Here is a 19,249-nt window from a genome sequence, read left to right as displayed (position 1 = left end):
GAGGCATCCCGACGCGACCCTGTTAGACTGAGAATTGGGAAGTTGCGAAGACCGTGCCTTCCAAGAGGAGCATGCATTGCATTTTTTACTGATAAACAACCAGGCCCGATCTCGGACCTACATGTTGTGATTGTTTTCTTGCACCATCCTGACCCTGGCAACCACAACCCAACATCACGAACTCAGTTGGTAACCAAGGTATTTTGGAAATGTAAAAGCTTCTAATGAACACTAATTTAATTCAACTTTAGTAAACCTGGAAATCGCTACGAGCGATGGATAGCAACATCAAACCACAGCGTGCTTCACAACTAGATTCTGCTCTCTTCACTTTATCTGCATCACTTGCAAAGTGAAAGCGCACTCGACAGAAATCGCCTTTGATTCTCACGCACCCCACTTGAGCACCTTGAATCAACCCTCTCCGACGTCGCCATGGCACCTCCGCGAAAGAAAGCCCGGACCCGTGGTGGTCCTAAGGATGACCCTGCCGACGAGCAGTCCGCTGGCATCCTCACCGACTTTCGCACCTCTTGGCTTCTTAAGTATGCGCATCTCTTTCATCCCAACCTCAGAGGCCATTCCAACCTTGCGCTGGGGAACAAGAGTCACTGACCTATATGCATGCACAGGAATGATGAGCAGCTAGTCGAGCTCAAGGTGAAAGGCGAAACCTTTCAAGTCGCCAAGAATGTCCTGACCAAGAACTCGGAGTACTTCGAAAGCTGTCTCAACGGTCGCTTTGCCGAGGCCAAGAAGGGAGGCGTTGAATTCAACGACGAGGATATTGAACCGCGATACCTCGCTCTCTACATTGGGCTCGCCTACAGTCACTCTTCTATTGTCCCACATGCGCATCCCCGTCCTGCCCAGAGTCCCGAAGCAACGCCTATCAAGACTCCCATGCGAGACTACGTCGAAGTCTACAAGCTTTGCGACCGCTTCATCAGCCCCAGCATGGGCGAATTCATTGCCCGCTGCATCGACGTCGCCATCGGTAACGGACACCGCGCCCTCTACCGTACCGATACCGACCAAGGAACGCAGAAACTATTCATGCGCGACTTTGCCGACGGCTACGAGGCGCTTAACATGCAGCACAGCTCCCAGGCTGAGCTCGGCGGCCGGATGATCACTTACTTCTGCGAGGGGGTCAGCTACAAAGCTTGGATTGAGACCATGGAGGAGCTTCGGGATCGTCCCAATTTCATTGGCCACGTTTCTCGCGGCTTCGCGACCAAGCTTCAAGAGCTTCAGGCTGGCCGTAAGCTAAGACGCAAGGAGTGGGCTGGACCTGGCGTTGCCTAGGATGACAACATTCGTGGCGGAAGAAGAAGACGATGAGCAATTTTGGGAGGATAGGTTTGGTCGTTCGAGAAAGGTTCTGGTGACGAATAATACCCAAATGATGATATGATGATGATACCAAGGGTAATGGTACTTGGAATCATTGAGAAGGATGCATGGAGATGCAGCGTTACCAGTCGCTAGCAAGCAAGTGAAATGAGACTTTTCAAGAACATGACATGATGACATATCCCGTAAGAGTATTCAATTGGCATTGCCGTAGTGGCCTCTGCAGAGCTTCGTACCTCTTTAGAAGAGGTCGCCATACCACTCAACGCCATTCCTTGTTGCAAAACCAAAGCACCCATGTTTGCCCTTTGAGCAAGCACTTATTAAGGTCTGCAAGGTGACCATCAGCAATTTTTAGTTAGCCATGACATTTTATTTGAAGTCTGCTTCCGTAGAGTGGCTCGGTGTTGGGAGAATGTCAATTGACGTTCGAGATACATATCTCATGATTGAACAACATCGGGACCTCGCATAAATAGATTGGCGAGCCGGTAAGGGATATGATTGGCGTGCCTTATTTAAGATCAAATTTCACGTTTGACTAGTTTGATATCAAGTTATCTTTTATTTGACATGTTGTTTATTGCTTGGCTATTGCTTGTTCATTTCTGAGTTATTCAACCACATCTTTGACACTATCTCTATCAGATTTATCCAACCACCTCCGCGGCAACAATTCAATTCTCTTACCCATTGAATTGAGGTATTTCTCGGCTTAAAACTCAACAACGTTGCCCAGACGAAAAAGTCTTCTCGTATCATCGTCGCATGAAATCGCGGAAGATTACCACCGGGATAAACGAGGATGTAATGGACATCAATCACCGCGCATGGGCAACGTCAGAGACAATGTCCTCGGAAGTGTTCCTCTGATAGGGGTTCTTCGGGCCAGGGACCGGCTAAGTCGTCGGGAGTGGGGCCTTCGGGGGTGCTGATGGTTGAGAGATCGGTCGGGGCTCATTAGCCGCCGGGAAACCTCGGCCTGTGATCCAGCGAGGCTCATGACGTTTTGGGTTGAGTTGAATGTGAAAATCCAAAGCGTGAGCATGTGGGACTGGGCGACGACACAAAACAGGTAATCGAGGAAGAACAAGACATGGTGTGTAAATGAGAGAATGGTTGTGACCTGTAAAATGGGATATTTCTATACCCAAGTAGTGTATTGCAGTGTAGTGTAATCTTTCATACAAATCTGTCGCTAGGTCGTGTGAGATGAATCTGTAGACGAACAGTCTATTGTTGATGAGATAGATGTTGGACCATTAAAGCCAACCAGATGAATTGTCCTTTCAAACAATAATCCCAAGCAAGATGGTATTCCTTTAAACGCCGTTCCAATGCAATATTTCAAGGCTTTCGGTGGTCATAAAAGTGTACCAGTAAACTCCGACACATCTCCGGGGGAGGCATCGCCGTCGCTTCAAACGAATAAAATGAGAGAAGGGCGTAGTAAAACCCGACTTTGATGTTTTGTTTTTTTTGTTTTCTTTGTTTCGTCCTTGGATGGATTCATTTATCGTTTCTCGTAATATTGAACGGCCTTTTCGAGTTCGTCGAGACTTGATCGATCACCGTACATGTTCATGAGAGCCTCATTTCGCTCTCGGTATGCGGCATTCTCGCGCTCCATGGCTTCCATCTGAGCAATACGTCGTCTTTGGGCCATTTCGAGTGATAGCTTTGCTCCGTAACCAATAGCCACAACAGCCGCGACGGGCTTGACGCTGTTATTGATGGTCAGCATCTGGTGTCGTGTGACACTGAGTATATGACACTTACAGTTTTCCAAAGGACATTCTCTTCTGGGGACGAAGATGAGGAACAATGTTGGGGTGGATACGGGCGGCAGTGGAAAAGGATTGTCGAGGAATGCGCATCATTGTGAAGGAGGAAGAGGAGGAGAAGGTTGTATGAAGGTTTGTGTCTGTTTAGGACTCGGCAAGGGTGGCAGGTAAGGAAGATGTAACTCGGTAATAGTAATCCGTACTTGAACTAGTCTATTGATGGGAGGAGGAAACGGGAAAACCGTTGGGGGGAGAATAGAGCGGAGAAGAGTTATTATAAGTTGTCTCTCCTGATAATTGTTTCAAATGAGAAATGTGCCAGCTAGTCTATTCGGTGTATGTGTTGCAACGTCAAGTGCATCTCCGGCTGGAACCCCGGACTTGGACAATAACGAACTGGGGTCATGATCGAACGACAAGACGCCCTGGGGATGGCGGCGATGGGCGATACCTAGGGGCTTGAGCCTTGAAGTTCAGACACAGGCTGTGGGGCGGGGGTGTGAGTGCGCCCCAGAGAGTGAAACGGCACAGAAGCCGATCAGCGATCAGGTGCCTGGAGCCCGACTAAACTTGCCTCTACAGAAGGGACGTTAGGGGATGGTCACACCCCTGTAGAGCAGGATACCCAAAAGCGTAAAGGTACACGTTCTGATGGTGAAGTGGGGAAAGCTGTGGATGGAGCGGGAGGGAAGTGAGTGGGCGTTTAGTGTTAGTATGTGGCACGATGCGGGATGAGCTTGAATTATGGCGGGGTCGGGAGGGATTGTATTGGCTGGGGTTTTTGGTCTTGTTCTCTTTGACTGGCTTGTGCCTCATGCAGCTCAAGAGTCAATAATGCTGTGAAGAGAAATGATGTGTTGTTGATTCTTTGGCCGACAAGATTGAGGCCTACTGAACACAAACATAAGCAGGTAATGAATGGAGTTTTCAGAATATTCGCGATAACTTCACAATGAAGCCATCCTCGGCTGGAGTCGGGTCTCACATTTTCTTCATCACTTTCTGGCATCTGCCCCAGATCTTTTTATTCCGCTGAAAAAACATTCGACCAAGGTAAAGCTCCCACCAAACAACGGCACCTATCCACGGCCAACAGTGGGGGCATCCCCTCTTGTCTCACCACCATGACCTCACCATGGCCTGGTCATTTTCCAATACTGAGATCCATTGTCCCCTAATGATAATGCCGGCTCTTGTCTAAAAATCTCCTGTTTTCTTCTTTCACTGGACCTATTGCTAAGCTGCAGTTGACCCTCTCCCCGATTTTAGTGGCACCACCTTCAACGTCTCGTGCATCTGCAACTGTTGCACATCTCAACTTGATGAATCTCGCCCCGTCTCTAATGCTTCATTCTCACACCACCAGACACAGCAAGACATGTGTTTCTTCTATTTTCTTTTTCAATATGCGTTTCTGTATTGCACCTTTTCGGTCACTTTCCGCTTTCCCCGCATTTTCTCTCTGTACGGCATCTCTTGTGCACCTTGGCATCAGATTGTGTCTCGTGTTACTGATTAGGAACACGTAACTGAAAACGCGTCTACTACTCGGCTGCACAAGCTGTCTAGAACATGCCGCCTGCGCATCCAAACCGTTTGAGTAAAGTAGCGTTTCCCCGCGTCTTCCATTTCACGCGATAACTTGGACAGAACACTATAATCCGCCAATCATACGAGCCGGACCCCTCGAGATCTTCGCCCTCATGCTCAGGCATTCACAATTGACCGCTACAGCAAAGAATCAAGTAACAAAAGCTCCTTGCAGCAAATGTAACAGACCAAAAGCTCATCTTTTGCGACGTATCCGCATTCATTTGCATCTCTCTTACAACACTTTCAGCCTCATTCGGCTCTGCACCCGCTATGGAGAATTCAAGGGTCCAGGCTCCACGGTCCAGACAATTACCGGCTCCACGCAAGGTCATGACCCAGTTCTTCTCGGCAACAGCTTCATCTTTCAGGCGCGATATTTCCATTGCCACAATCACATCGTGAAACTTCTAGATATCAAGACATCGGCATCGACTCTTTACGACTGTCTTGTGATAATCTACCAAGCACATAACCCCGCGTTGCAGATCAACATCCTCCGCTATGATGCTACCTTTCAGCCTTCGTTATTGGCTGATATACTGACTACCCCCCACGATATGTACACTCACGGACGCCATCATTTCATCAGTTCAAGACTGGTCTCGCATTTTGTGTGAAATGTCATTTACGAGCAGAAAACAGCATACATATTTCCTCTCCTCTCCTCTGAAACCGAGATTCTGCAACCGAGTGCCTGTCTCCATAATCCGGACCGGTAGTTACATGCCTCTTCCCGGCATGATTGAGATCAAGACGGCCCGGTTACTATGCAGCAACTGATCAAAGGGCCCTCGCATGTCGAGGCGAGCGGCTATGAGTTTCAACTGAAGTTACCGGATATGTCCTTGAACAAGCGCTTCACTCTTCGCTTCAATACCAAGCCATAAGGTCGTAGCAGTGTGGGACCCAGATTATCAAGTTGAACGAGGGCTTGACCAACAAGAGCGAAGCTCTAGGAGACACCGGCCAGATGTGCGGCCATCGAGTAGATGACAACGGATATGTAGTCCAGCATGATTCTGTGCCATCCATGATGAGATTTCGCTGTTATAAGCCAAATTGTTACCATCATCAGTACATACGACCAAAGGTAGTGGAAAATACGGGATCCCGTCCGCTCTCCCATAGTCAAGCCACTAACCGGCGGATTAGTAGTTGGGTCGGTGACGACCAGCGAATCCCCGCTGTTGTATGTTTTTGCCGTTGTTACTACATCTTACTTTTTAGCTATTAGATAAATCGTGTAAACTGAGTAAGTTTTGTTTTTGCTACGTTTGGCGACTGACTGGGCCGCGAAATATGTCTCTTGTGACTTTGACTCATCTGCCCAGCCTAATGTCCCCGCCACTGAACGGGATCCGTGGAGCCTCCAGGTAACAAGTTGAAGATGGGACAAGGTAAGACTGTCTACTAGACTCATCGACAAACATAAATCTTGACCGCGTTGTTGACTCTTTGCAGGGTCTTCGCCGAAGCTGGCTTCCAACCAGGCAACAACGATAGTTTTGTTGCCAGCTGAAGAACTGCTCCGTGATCTTCTGCTTGGGTGCCGACAACAGTCGGTGACGCAAGAATTGGAGATATGGATAACTGGTGGCTGGGTGAGAGATCGACTTCTGGGCATCCCCTGTTCCGACTTGGATATCGCTCTCAGTACCATGACTGGTGTGCAATTCGGCAACCTTCTGGCAGAGTTCCTTGAGCAGAATGAAGCCTCCTACCGGCAGCGCGCATTGAACTTGGGAATCGAGTTCAAGAAATTCAACGGCTTTCATACAACCAAGAAGAACCTCGACAAGTAAAAAAAAACTCGAGACTGCCGTTGGAAGAATCTTCGGCTTGGACCTGGATCTTGTCAACCTGCGTAAGGAGGTATACGACGACAATTGTCGTACTCCGAAAATGGAGTTTGGCACCGCCGAGGAAGATGCGTTCAGACGTGACGCAACTGCTAATGCCCTGTTTCTTGACCTGCAAAACCGAAAGGTTGCCGACTTCACTCGCAAAGGCCTGGACGATCTGTATGCTGGCATAATGCGGACGCCACTCGAGCCGAGACAGACCTTTCTCGATGATCCCTTGCGTAAGTTGTTCCAGCCATCCTGAAGCTTGGGGGTGCACGGACAGCTTGATCGGACCCTGGACAAAGGTCTAGCTATGTCCCCCCAATGGCGAGCTGGTGCATCTCAGCAAAGATAACAGTGCCAGACATAACTTTGAGTCAGGGGAACCGACAGCGAACTCACTCAGTACGTTCAGTCCAGGCCCTTTCCTGGTGCGCCCTGGTCTTCTGGTGCAAACTTTCGTTGTGTGTTCTAGGGACTTGCTGAAGTTCTCCAGATCCAAGACTTACGAGGTGCCATGTCGGCCAACCAGGTTTTAGGCTATGGTTAGGGCGCGGATGGAAATAAAAAGAGACACCCCAGATCGAAGGCCGCGAAGAGGTTGAGAAAGCGGAGAGAAGGGAGGGGGGCCGGACATAGGCAGTTCAGCCAGTCTGGTGAACTGAACCTCATTGGATAGTTAACTCTTACCCGGAACCTATACACCAATGCCAGAGGCGGTGGTAATGGATGAGACTTGCATGGCTATCAATTAATACCATTAGTTTAGAAGGAACAAAATATCCAAACTCATCTATCTCTTGTACCGATTAAACAGCCTCCTCAGAAAACCAATCAGCTCATAAATGCATTAGCCTATCCTCCGCATATCCCAGAAAACACTTGACAGGCCTGTAAGTATCATCACACTGACCAATACCTCCAAGATATCCCACCTCTTTAAAGACCTCTTCCTCCGACATCTCGAACTGATCTCGAGGATAGAAGAACTCGCCATTGACAACTTCATCAATCTCCTGTAGAGAGTATTTGCGCAGCCAATCGTCCCAAACTCGATCCCAAATCAGGTTCGTTTCGGTTCTACTTGTATACAAACAACCCTCTCGCCACATCATCTTGTAGTTGAGAAGCACGGCAGTGAGAAACTCGGTCGCTGCTTTACTGGAACCGAGCTTCCAGAGTTCTGAGCGAGGTGTCTTTTGCTGCCGCCATATTTCGCACCAGATGAGAAAGCGTAGGATGAGCTGATGAGGAGTCCACTGCATCAGGTCTTCGGTTGGAGGGACGATGTAATTGTGAACAAGCTCAATCCTCACAGCCGTTTTGACTCCGAACATGAGGCCTTGGAATGCTGGCTGAACTGCAACCAGAGCTCGACTGAATTGGCGATCAGTGAGCTTGAAGCCCAGCAAGTCATACCAATCCATGAAATGCGAAAAGGCAACTCGAACAGGCGGAGAATCAACAAAGGATGATATTTCCAGAGCCTTGCGTTTCTTGGCCTTGCTGTCCTCGATGGCAAAGAGCTTCGTGACTATCGCATTAGCAAAGTCATGAAAGTACACATCGGCATGGAGTCCTTCGAGACTTTTTGGACGATTCGCAAGGTAGAGAAAAGGGTTTGTGAAGATGACGAATTCGTAGTCGCACTGCACTTGTTTGCACCAGTTGACGGATGGATTTCCTCTGCCTCTGGCAAATTGACGACGAATCAAGCCTCGACGCATGAGTCGTGAGCGGCGGAGAGAGCGAGAACTCTGCTTAGTGTGAAGATCACCAGAGCCGTTATAGGGAGTGTTTTCGCATACCCGAAGTAGATACTTCATGCATACTTCTGCGCCAAATCGGCCTTTGGTGGCCTTTTTCTCTTCGGCGGGCTCAATTCCCTCTCTGTGGTCATCAGGGAGGTCTGGTTCATAGTCAGGGGTCGATGGACGCGAACCCAGAGAGTCAGTTGAAGCTTCGTTGATGATACCATGATTCTCCGGTTGCTTAGAGTCATTTTGGTGGCCATCTGGGGACTCTGACGAGACAGGTTCTAAGTCAATGTGAATAGACGATGGAGACGAAGGACGAGAAGAGACGGGACATGATAAACTACTTGAGTGTTCCATACTTGTAATACAGAAGTTTGACAATATCAATAATTGGGAGAAATAAAGCGACAGAGTCGCTAAGTTGAGGGAACGGAGGTAAAAACCTATATAACCATCATTGCTTAAGGCTCATTTCGAGTTGGTAATGACTGTTCATTCAACACCCAATGCGAAACGAAAGTCTGGAAAGAATTGTTCTGAGGTCTTTAAAAAGAATAACGGTAGACAAAGAACGCTGATATGTTCAAAGAGCCCAAGCCTTGATCAGACCCCGGGTCGCTTCTATGCGTCAAAGAACAAGGAGGCAGCCAGATATAGAAACTAACATAAAATGTGACATGTGTTTATTTTTATGTTTGAGAAAGCTAAAGGGAAGAAGCGAGCCACTGTTTCGACCAGATAGTAGCAAAACTGATGAGTTCATCGTCCAAGTTGCATTGGGATACCTCCCGTGTAAAGAGGCTCACCTGGCTGCTCGAAATGATCACCATAAGAACTTCCTGCACTTCTTGCTTCCGCATAGACAACGAGTCATATGGTCGATATCACCGCCCGACTCTTCTCCCTCATGTGAAACCCCATCAACATAGTCAAATGTAAGCTCCTCACCCTCCGGTATGTCCTTGATCGCGAACAGGGCAAGATCGTGAATATGCTTGTCAGCATGATCGCCCACCCGCGCAAAGATTCGCATGTTGGGGTCGCAGGAATGATTGACAAAGCGCGTTGGGCCAGACATGAATTCACCGTCGACTTCGAGAGATGGACCCTTCAACCGTTGATCAAATGACTCGGGGTCTGTGAATTTGTCGAGAGCGAATAGGTAAACATCCTTGCGTTGAGAGATAGCAGACTGTGAACGCCGGCGATCGGCTTCAGTGGATGTGATAATCTCACCGAGATATCGGTCGACGAACTGGCCTTTCTTAATCGAGACTGGAGACCTCACTCCTATTTCCAAGTCAGTGAATTGTTAGTCAAGATGAGAATGGCACTCACCCCACCCGCGGTCTGGTGTACGAAATATCTCCAAAGGAATCGTTCTGCCACGCTCGACGACGCGGTTTGGACAGTCTATACTGCAGGAGCAGCTTTGGTGGCACTCGTAGATAGGCATCTTGGAGCTATGGAACTTTGACCGCAAAAGACCAGCCTTTGCGCCGTGGGAGTGATAAGCATATGCTATTCTCCGAGGCTTTGGTGTGGCTCTCTCTATCTTGTCTCCAAAGGCATCTAATTCCTCTTCATCACTGGAATCGTCGTCCTCTAAATCGGCGAGACAATGACAACTTGTGTATTGACACTCCGAGTCCTTGGCGCAAGAGCAGCCGCTGCGGAAACTATCCCCAGCTTGCTCAACTCCTTTGCCAAGTACGACATTGTTGATGAAACGGAAGTCATCTGGGAGAACCTCGTTGTCTTCTTCGTTAACGACTGTGACTGGGAGTGTTGAGTGAGTTGAAAAGGAGCGAATTTGACACCAGTGACAATTATTGCGCTCTACTTCATAGCCCTGTAAGTCAGATTAGTCATAGCTATAGCTAATTTGAGATTAGGCGAGTGTATACCTCTTTCCCGTGGAAGTAGAAATGGCGTTCTGTTGCCTTTAGCATCGTAGACATGTTGATTGTGCTGTGTTATTAATGAGGATGGGTTGTTTGTTTTGGCTCAGAGACGGAGTAATGCTGCGCTGATAGTGAGAGTGAAAAGAAAAGGAAAAACGTGGAAAGGGCAGAACATTTATTATTGAACAAGGTTAATGATCGTTGCTTGAGAATATTAAGAAAGACACAGTTTATTCATGTCTGGTGTAAAGCAGAGATCTTGAGCTTGAAGAGTTAAGCCCATGGTGAAGCACTGAAAGTGAGTTGGTGGGTGCCTATCAAGCACAAGCCGTATGCTGATTGGCTCTTGCTCCGATGAACATGTCGCTGAGCTTGTCAAGGTGAGCACCACTACTCATCTATTTTGCAACTGGACTTGAGTATAGAAAACTTGTTGAGGATTCCTCCTGCAAGTCGAGGATTCGGTATGTGACAGAATGTAGGCAATGGATGAAAGGAAAGGGCTATCCCCACGCCCAAAGCGTGTTGCTCCCTAGACGTACTGCTGAGATTTTATAGCATGTATTTTCGACATTTCAAAATTGACCGAACGTCGCCAAATAGTTGGTATAGCGTCACTGTGTGCACTGCAAAAATGCTGTCTTGGACATTGAATGGTCTTATCCAGGAGTTGATAGAGGCGTCTTGGAAGTTCTCTTGGTCTGTGAATTGGTAAGTCGTCAAGATTAGGTAGATCACGGTGTTTCACAGTAAACAAGGGCATTCCTGGACATGGTGTTGCATCTGACAAGCACGAGATCTATAATCAGCGACTACTTTTACAGTGTAGAGTGAGTGAAAGACAAGGTTCCCCTCTGGGAACCCCTGGTCTGTTCTTACAAAACCCCACCAACGAGACTCAACTTGGTGATACCTGGAGAGAGCTACAGATGAATTGTCCTGTGGTTTCGTAACGAGTACCTCGAGATTCTTGGCTGAAGCCGTGGAGGCATGTACCAAGCTCTCCATCACATCGTGTGCATCATACTACATAAAAGGCCGCGTCTCCCCCGTTCTATGACTGACGACTTGAACTTAATCTTTCGTCACCTTCACCAATATCTGTGAATTGATCCCTGTCATGCTGCAGTTCATTGACTGGATCTGAACAGGCAATTGAATCTTGGAATTGCTACTGATGTCAATTCATATCCCACCTCTCTCCCCTTTTACTCGGCTAAGATTTAACCTGATCACCTAAACCAAATAAAGATTGATGAACAAGACAAGGGCCCTTTCTTCTTCTTCTTCTTCTTCTTCTTCTTCTTCTTCCTTTTTTTAGGCTTTAAGTTGGTCCCGCTTTTACGCCTCCCCCTGGTCTGCTCTAGCACTGGCTGGGTCTGTCTAGGCCGTGACTTTGGTGGAAAAGCCCCCAAAAGAAAGAGTCCATAGGTTCGGCGACTCCAGAACAAGACCAACAAACTCGGCTCCCGTCTATAACCACAACCATACACATACACATACATACATACATAATACCTAGTACATCCTTCTTCTGCGCCTCCTTCGTGCGTCCATCTTCTCGGCTTCTTTCTCCTTCTCCTCTTTCGTTCCTACAACAAGACACTCAGTCAATCATTCAACTGCGACGCCATTTTCGAGACCCGCCAAATACACTACACTACTGTCCCATCTGATCTGATTGATCTGCGACCTTACTTTGGCCAGCGATGGCTAGTCACTAAAGTTGGGATCCTCATTCCTTAACAAGACCTTCAATCCACAGGTCAACGGCGATCGTCGCGCCCCTTGTAGCAAATATGGTCCGGCTCTTCTCTGTCTCGCAACATAAACATGACATCGCCTCTAACATAACGCTTCTAGGGCTGCTGCCTCTCTCGTTCTTCGGGTCCCAACTCTCCCTACCCTGGTGGCGCACCCAACGCTTCGTCGCGCGCGATCAATCCTCCCCCGCTGGCACTCCCAGAAGCCGCTCAACCGCAGATTCCCGCCGAAAGACGTCGCCAACACCGTCGCAGTAATCGTCCTCTAGATCAGCATATCGATAAGCCTTTGCGACGACACGAGTGGACTTCCCGCGATCGCACCTGGACCAAGAGTGAATTGGCAAAGGAACGAGCTGCCTTCTTCGATACAAGAGTCACCGGCAGGCCTGAGATATGGCAGACTATTCATGCGGGGCTGGCAGTCTTGTGGGATCCAGCGGGCCAAGATGCTCAAGATGACGGGTCCAATGGCCTTGCGACGGCTCAGATGATCCTATCCGCTGCTGAGATCTCTCTGCCGACTGGCAACCTCTCCAATGGCGTGTACGATTCCCTGGGAAATTACTATCAATTGCCGGAATGGGTTGTTTGCGATCCGCTGAATGTGCAAGAGGATCGAGAGGAGGGCGCAAAGAGCAATCTTTCAAATGCTGGCGACGACACAGCAGCGGATGAAGAATTGAGCGATGAAGAAATGGAGGGCAAGAAACAAGAAAAGGGTAAAGAGGTGGACGATGCCCAAGTGACAGTCAAACTACGAGCCAGACTCAGTGAAAACGGCCAAGATATCAAAGTCACCATATATGAGTCGGATACTGTTCGTAGTGTAGCCAAAAAGATTGCTCTCGAGGCTGGCGTAAGTACCCTCCTTATCCTCTGGCCAGCAAACAGAATGCTAACAATATCCAGCTTGCGTCGACAAAGAAGATCAGGATAGCATACATGGGCAAGATTCTCAAGGACAATCTGTCTCTCACGGCACAAAACTGGCAGACTGGTCATGTTGTCAATGCCCTTGTCTTTGACATTTGACTGCCCCCTACCACTATGTTCCAGCACCAGACATGAAGCAATCTGTTCCCTGACCTCTCGTCTTAGCCAAACCTTTACCCTCATCGTTACCTCATCCCAATGGCAACTTTGCCTTTTATTGATCTGCCACGGTCGGCCACTTTTGGACAATACCCAATATCGTTCACCCTGTTTTCACCGCATCTGTGTCTTTTGGAGTTGGTGGATGCTAGTCTAGCGATGATTTCCCCATCACTTATATTCCTCTCATATCCCCTTGTGTCGAAATTGATTTTTGGGTACTATTACAGCCGTTGCCCTACTATACACATGTATATAAGCCCGACAAGGCACCCGACAGGGCACCCAACAAGTTTGGCAAGGCCCTCGCTAATATCACTGTTCCCTGTTCTGTTCTGAACGAGAAAGCCGAGCCATTCAACCACACTTCGTGATAGCCACTGGCTCTGACTGTGACCCTATGTGAAACCATGTGCCTTTGTAATCAACGTCTACCTAAACCTGCTTACAATGAACTCTACCAGGGACCCATCGCACAGCCTTTTGGTGGGAAAACACCCATTAACATGCTCCGACCCTGACTCCGCTCCAACCATCGTCATGAATCTTGCAATGCTGAGACAACCCTTCTCCTATAATTAGGTCCAGGTACTTGTACGTATACCAGCTGACCTAAGACGTGGACCCGATCTTGTTGAGTCCCTTCAAAGAGCCCAAGCTCAATGCCAAGCCTTGTGATCGACTTCTTATTCTGACGAAACCAGTGATGGGTCCATCCTCACCCTCCTTCTCAATGCTCAGATTTGCAAGAGCATCCTCACCTAAGTTCATGGTTAGCACAGTCCTATGTTGCGATAGACTAGAATAACTTACCGAACACACTTCTAGCGTACAGATTGGCACTCAAGAATTGACAGTCACCCTTGAGACTAGCCTCTGGTGTCAGGCAGTTCATATTTGTGCAGGCCATGAGCTGGTCGAGGAAGTCACGTAGCGACTTGGCCTTGGAGTTGATGTTGACCTTGTTCTCCCACTCGAATTCAGTCCACATAGTGCGGAATTGGGTCTCAGTGCAAGTGGCGGGCTGAATATAGTCCATGATATCGACGTGTAGGTCGTTAAGAATAACGACATTGGTATCAGTAGAGTGAGCGCCATCATATACGACGTTACCAAAGATGACACCAGTGTCTGTTGATGAGACCTTGATCGTGCATTGCACGTTGTGGAAGTCATGGGGACCCAGGTTCTGAGTAGTAGGTCGCTCGACAACCTTCAGGTCACCAAGCGTGGCGAACTCGACTGAGAGGTTTTGAAGAGTCTCTGTTGTCTGGTTGACAAGAAGGACATCGAGAACAATATCAAACTGATGAACCTTGACATATGCTTCAGCATACACAGGGTCAGAGAATCCAGTCAACTGAACCACGCGGCTCAGCTTGGAAGAAAGATCTTCGGCGGTGCCCTCACCACCAGTCGCCCTCTCCAGATCCACCTCAATCTCATCGAGGCCTTCAGTGGTGTTCTTCTTGGCCAGTTGTCTAATTTGGACAACATCGTCAACCTGTACAGCAGTCTTGGCCTTCTCGAAAGCCTCCTTGGCGGCTCGCTTCTTCTCTTCCACCTGGACCATGGCTCGGAAGGCCTTGCGGGTGTCATCCAACCAGACGGTCTCAAGCTCCTTCTTCTGCTCAAACTCGGCCAATGAGCGCACACAAGACATGATTCGATCCACAGAGTCCTCATCGATAGGAGCCTTGACAAATTGCGATTGACCAACACGGATGATAGAAATCATGATCAGCATGGCCTCAGCTCGGAGGGCGTTGGTTCGAGCCTTATCCGAGGAAATCTCATGGTGTCGCATCACAAGCTTGACGAGAGTAGATGACAGAACAGTGGCCAGATAGTAGTCTCCGTCGAGGATGAGCTGGCGCAGAGGAGGCTTTTGGGCAGTCTTGACGGCCTCTAACTTGGCAGCTGCTGAAGACTGGCTGGTAAGAGCAGTCTCGGTAGCATATGTGCCATCAGCCAGGACCTTGCGTGAGCCAGATGGGGCGGCCGGCTTCGATGTTCCGTTGATGTGATCGTCAGTCTGTTCCTCGCTATCGTGAGAATCCAATAGCCGTTGCTCCGACGCGAGAATGGGCATCTCGCCAAGACTAGCGCGTATCCTCTTCCAAGCCTCTCGGATATCCTTCTCTTCGAGAGAGTACTCACCAATAATCCACATGATGCCACGGTACACCTTGCCAGCTCGGACCTCACCCAGGGTGGAGACAAGTCGCTCAATGATGGTGGTACGCAAATTGGGGAACTTTTCGACAACTTCCTTGACAAAGTTGATAACATCGACAGCGGAAACGTTGTTAAAGTCGGCGATAAAATCCATAAGCAGCTCCACGACGCTCGCTGCGACCTCGGAAAACTTGATAGCGCATTGGTGAATCGAGTGGATAAGGAGAGATCGGTACTCGGTGTTCTTCTCGTATTCTTGGTCGACTGTCTTGGAGAGTTCCTTCTTGAGCAAGAGGACAACCTCTTCGACATTCTTGCTGGATACCATCTCAAGGGCAAGACCAAGAGCCTTTCGTCGGACGTCGATATCGGTACTGGACAGAACTCGGAGAATCTCCATGGTCAAGTCATCAAGGACACCCTCGTTCTTCTTGCGCAATTGATCAACTCGATCAAGCACGATCAGCTTGACATTGTTATCTGCCTCCTTGATGCTCAACTCAATGAACTTGGCGGCGGCGGCCTTGACCGCTACAGGGTTGTTGGTTAAAGCAGTAAGAGATGAGGCAGCTTCGTATACGACGGTTGAGGCGCCAGCTTCTAGCAGGTCGAAAATCAATCGCAGATATCGTGCCTATTGTATAGTCAGTAGCTATTCAGCCTCCTCCGTGAATGACTATTAGACAAACCTTGTTCTGGGAGTTCTGAACCGCATCCTTGCGAATGAACTCGAGTTCGACGAGCTGAAGAAGCTCCTCTGCATTGGGAATGCCCTCAAAAACGGAACTGAGGTAAACGAGAGCAGCATCGTGATCAATGCTAGCAAGAGCGGCAAACCCATTCCTTCGGCAAACACCGTCACTCTCTCCCTCGAGGAAAGTCGAAATGAGTTCGGAGGCATCAGGAATCAGGGAGGGCGAGTGCAAGAAAATGGAGGCGATGGCGAAAACGGCGTTCTTTCGGACGTAGGCATGTCGGTGTTCGAGACAAGATCGTGCTGAAGAGAGGAGAGGCTCAATGAGCTCAGCTTCCCTCAACTTGCAAAGGAAGCGCAGGGTGTTTCCTCGAATGTATTCGTTGGGATGTTGGAGATCGTTTCGGATACCGTTACTACGAGAGTATTGTTAGTAACAAACTATCGAAACGACCAACATGTCTTGGTGTATGAGTAGTAAGGGCGTAGCCGTACCAAACTAGAATCATCTCCTGCTTGAGCTTGCCGCTGCTGTCAAGCTTGGGGCAGATTTCGTAGTAGAAGTAAAGAAGCTTCTTGAGAGGCTTGTACTTTGAAGGCATAACGAAACGAATAATGTGCATTAGAAGACTGGGCATAGGGTCGCCATTGAGCATGATGGTCAAGATGCGCTTCATAGTATCGACCTTGGTCTCATCGGTACCCTTCTCCAGCTGCATGCGCAGATCGGAAACGGTGGGGACGTCGGCCGCATTGTCCTGGTGAACGAGACTGTACGCATTCTCAAGAAAGCCAGACATCTTGAAGAGTGTCGCCAGTTGCTGGCCGAGGAAGTTGGTGGGAGTGTTTGTTGTAGATGGGACGTGGCTCTTAGGGGGGACGTTGGAGGTGGATTGGAGGTATAGGTGGTATTGACTTCGGCGGTGGGGAGGCTCAGCTCAGGGGTTCGAGCTGCTGTAGAGCTTTAATTGTCGGGATGAGTAGCAGAATCCGCTGGGCCATTCGTTGAATTGTATCTGGCGCGCAATCGCTAGTAGCTTTTACCAGAATCCCCTGTGGTAATTTGGACCAGCTCTGGACGGCATCAACTTCAAGAAGATCTGTCCTGCCAGCGATGTCGAACAGGTGGCACTAAGCGACTTGATGTGAGGGACGCTATCACGTGATCCAACAAGGGGGAGTTTGGTACTTGGAGGCTACCATTCATTGTTGATTTCTCTATCCCTAATTGAAGATTGAGATGTGTAGTTCTAGAAAAGAAGCCGTCGGGTATTTTTCAACGATGAATTAGGACTCAATTTAGCACAATAGTCCGCTCTTATATTATTGTAGTTGCCGTGCCTTGTTGATAGCTATGCTTTTAGTTGACAGCTGATGTACTTCCAAAGCCGCATAGTTGGCTACCAACGATAAGGTCTTACACCTGTCGTAAAGCTGTTCTGCCCCGCCGAATGTGGTCCGTGCACCCATCTTCAACCACCAGGTCCCGCCATTCTTTCTCAGCCTTGCGATCTCAAGTGCGGTAGTTGATAATTCTTGACTTGAATAACATCACCAGTCTTGCCGCCCTCCCGCAGCAGCAAAAATGACGTCCTCAAACGAACCATTCTACTTGCGCTACTAGTGAGTCTATAACCAAAGCTCCTTCTAGCTATCTCATCCAATTGATTGTCGCGAAACGATGCTAATGACGTTTCCCCAAACAGCTCTGGCCATATGGGTCGCTTCGGTCATGAATTCCTTGGTACGAATAGTTTGACGATATCTATACACGATTCAAAGTAACTCTAACGTGTCATGCGCTCAGAATTCGATTTTCGAGTCGTTGGCGATGGCCGCAGCGCGGTAGCCCGATATGCCAACAACTCCAACTACCGAAACGATAGTTTGATCCGAAAAGAGAGTAAGGATTACGCATTAGAACTGTGCAATCAGAATTTTGACAGGTTTATAGTGTGTGTCAGCTCAGTAGTTGTCGACGAAATTAAGCGTATCATCAAGACGAGCGAGATCACGAAGTACGACGAACCGAATATCCAGTGGTCTTTCTTGAACATCGCTAACCCAATATAGAGAAGATGATTCGAAATGGCCTCAAAAGAACAAAGATGGACGCCAGGAATTGGAGATTCGGATTGGTAACGATCATATCGCGTTCGAGGTCGGTCATATTGAAACAACATATCTCAGAACGCTACTAACAGCACAGTAGACCGCCAAGATTGGATCCCTGGTTGATGTCACAGAGTCTGCTGATCCAGAAGGTCTGCGAGTGTTCTACTACCTTGTTCAGGATCTCAAGGCTCTTGTCTTCAGCTTGATCGCTCTGCACTTCAAGATTAAGCCAATCTAAAGGACGAACCCGACTAAAAATAATGGGATACGGTGTTATGGGATCGAAAAGTCGAGCATGCAAATGATCTCGATAATAGCGGTGATAATGCGGCTGTTGCTAAGAACGATACCCGGGCTGTGAAGGAAAGGCGCGAAAGACTACCGTAAACAAGTTATGTTTATATATCACGAATGAAAGAACAATATCAACAAAGCGATCCCACGTGGGAAAACATCTTGGGCATTATTGTCAAGTTGATGGGATATCAAAAGATACTTGTCAAACAGCCCTTCGATCAGAGAGCCAGGGAAACCATGAAGTCACAGATGCGCGAAAACTTGGGAGAATGTGTGGTACGACGGCTAATGGAGTCATTTATTAACTACCAATCGTACTTGATAACACGAGTCGGATCATGCTATATGTTCTATAATTCAGCCTGCAATATGCAAACCCAAATAAGACTTGAGTAACACACGCTTGGACCAGACTCCCTAGGCAGGCTCACATGTAAGATTGAGTGAGCGGTCAGGAAAAGCTCTCTGCACTTGCAAAGCAGATATTCTGATACCACGCCACTCCCGGAAAAAACAACAAGCAGAAGAGATGGAGAAGAGATGATGCAGGTGGCGGAGGCTCCGATGCTGTAAAAGCTAAGGAAAAGGCGGCGGATAGACCCGTGAAGAAAACGATAATCCGAGATTGAGATGGACATTACGTTGTATGATGATTTCAGATCATGCCAGCAAAACAAAACGGTTTCGGGGTTGGCGTGTGCATCATGTATCATGTCTCCTTAGAGGGGCCCATCACCCCATACGAAATGCAAGCGGCAACGTGGTGGGGGGTGCTGGGGCTGCCCGATGGCGCCTGGGCGCTTCTGGGGGGACGGCACGGAAGCAGCCCAATTCTTTTCCATTTGCATGAGGAAGCATCTGATTCTGAT

At 48.5% G+C, this 19,249-nt stretch overlaps 8 protein-coding genes across 8 annotated transcripts; 4 read left to right on the top strand and 4 right to left on the bottom strand.

The window, feature by feature from the left end:
- Nucleotides 1-435: 435 nt before the first annotated feature.
- BKA55DRAFT_691835 (uncharacterized protein) lies at nucleotides 436-1,308 on the top strand (the record flags this gene model as incomplete). Its single annotated transcript, XM_046199679.1, has 2 exons — nucleotides 436-545; nucleotides 633-1,308. The coding sequence occupies 2 exons, from the start codon at nucleotides 436-438 to the stop codon at nucleotides 1,306-1,308; spliced, it is 786 nt and encodes a 261-aa protein (XP_046047245.1).
- A 1,561-nt stretch (nucleotides 1,309-2,869) lies between these two features.
- BKA55DRAFT_540939 (uncharacterized protein) lies at nucleotides 2,870-3,236 on the bottom strand (the record flags this gene model as incomplete). The annotated part of the gene is made up of 2 exons (XM_046190319.1): nucleotides 2,870-3,080; nucleotides 3,136-3,236. The coding sequence occupies 2 exons, from the start codon at nucleotides 3,234-3,236 to the stop codon at nucleotides 2,870-2,872; spliced, it is 312 nt and encodes a 103-aa protein (XP_046047244.1).
- Nucleotides 3,237-6,120: 2,884 nt separating this feature from the next.
- Nucleotides 6,121-6,839, top strand: BKA55DRAFT_691833 (uncharacterized protein; the record flags this gene model as incomplete). The annotated part of the gene is made up of 3 exons (XM_046199678.1): nucleotides 6,121-6,130; nucleotides 6,195-6,531; nucleotides 6,563-6,839. 3 exons carry the CDS (start codon nucleotides 6,121-6,123, stop codon nucleotides 6,837-6,839), a joined length of 624 nt encoding a protein of 207 aa, XP_046047243.1.
- Nucleotides 6,840-7,416: 577 nt separating this feature from the next.
- BKA55DRAFT_595261 (uncharacterized protein) lies at nucleotides 7,417-8,691 on the bottom strand (the record flags this gene model as incomplete). Its single annotated transcript, XM_046195778.1, has 2 exons — nucleotides 7,417-8,615; nucleotides 8,679-8,691. The coding sequence occupies 2 exons, from the start codon at nucleotides 8,689-8,691 to the stop codon at nucleotides 7,417-7,419; spliced, it is 1,212 nt and encodes a 403-aa protein (XP_046047242.1).
- Nucleotides 8,692-9,157: 466 nt separating this feature from the next.
- BKA55DRAFT_516509 (uncharacterized protein) lies at nucleotides 9,158-10,295 on the bottom strand (the record flags this gene model as incomplete). The annotated part of the gene is made up of 3 exons (XM_046188093.1): nucleotides 9,158-9,624; nucleotides 9,673-10,186; nucleotides 10,242-10,295. 3 exons carry the CDS (start codon nucleotides 10,293-10,295, stop codon nucleotides 9,158-9,160), a joined length of 1,035 nt encoding a protein of 344 aa, XP_046047241.1.
- Nucleotides 10,296-10,570: 275 nt separating this feature from the next.
- BKA55DRAFT_691830 (uncharacterized protein) lies at nucleotides 10,571-13,036 on the top strand (the record flags this gene model as incomplete). The annotated part of the gene is made up of 3 exons (XM_046199677.1): nucleotides 10,571-10,618; nucleotides 12,102-12,860; nucleotides 12,914-13,036. The coding sequence occupies 3 exons, from the start codon at nucleotides 10,571-10,573 to the stop codon at nucleotides 13,034-13,036; spliced, it is 930 nt and encodes a 309-aa protein (XP_046047240.1).
- A 672-nt stretch (nucleotides 13,037-13,708) lies between these two features.
- On the bottom strand, nucleotides 13,709-16,768 carry BKA55DRAFT_540934 (adaptin N terminal region-domain-containing protein; the record flags this gene model as incomplete). Its single annotated transcript, XM_046190318.1, has 4 exons — nucleotides 13,709-13,857; nucleotides 13,910-15,908; nucleotides 15,964-16,384; nucleotides 16,464-16,768. 4 exons carry the CDS (start codon nucleotides 16,766-16,768, stop codon nucleotides 13,709-13,711), a joined length of 2,874 nt encoding a protein of 957 aa, XP_046047239.1.
- A 785-nt stretch (nucleotides 16,769-17,553) lies between these two features.
- BKA55DRAFT_595259 (Mago nashi protein) lies at nucleotides 17,554-18,321 on the top strand (the record flags this gene model as incomplete). Its single annotated transcript, XM_046195777.1, has 6 exons — nucleotides 17,554-17,591; nucleotides 17,675-17,712; nucleotides 17,776-17,871; nucleotides 17,923-17,986; nucleotides 18,042-18,129; nucleotides 18,181-18,321. 6 exons carry the CDS (start codon nucleotides 17,554-17,556, stop codon nucleotides 18,319-18,321), a joined length of 465 nt encoding a protein of 154 aa, XP_046047238.1.
- Nucleotides 18,322-19,249: the final 928 nt, after the last annotated feature.

This window comes from Fusarium redolens, assembly GCF_020744475.1.
Source record: "Fusarium redolens strain MPI-CAGE-AT-0023 chromosome Unknown BKA55scaffold_11, whole genome shotgun sequence".
Taxonomy (NCBI): domain Eukaryota; kingdom Fungi; phylum Ascomycota; class Sordariomycetes; order Hypocreales; family Nectriaceae; genus Fusarium; species Fusarium redolens.
This window is presented reverse-complemented; position numbering and strand designations above follow the sequence as displayed.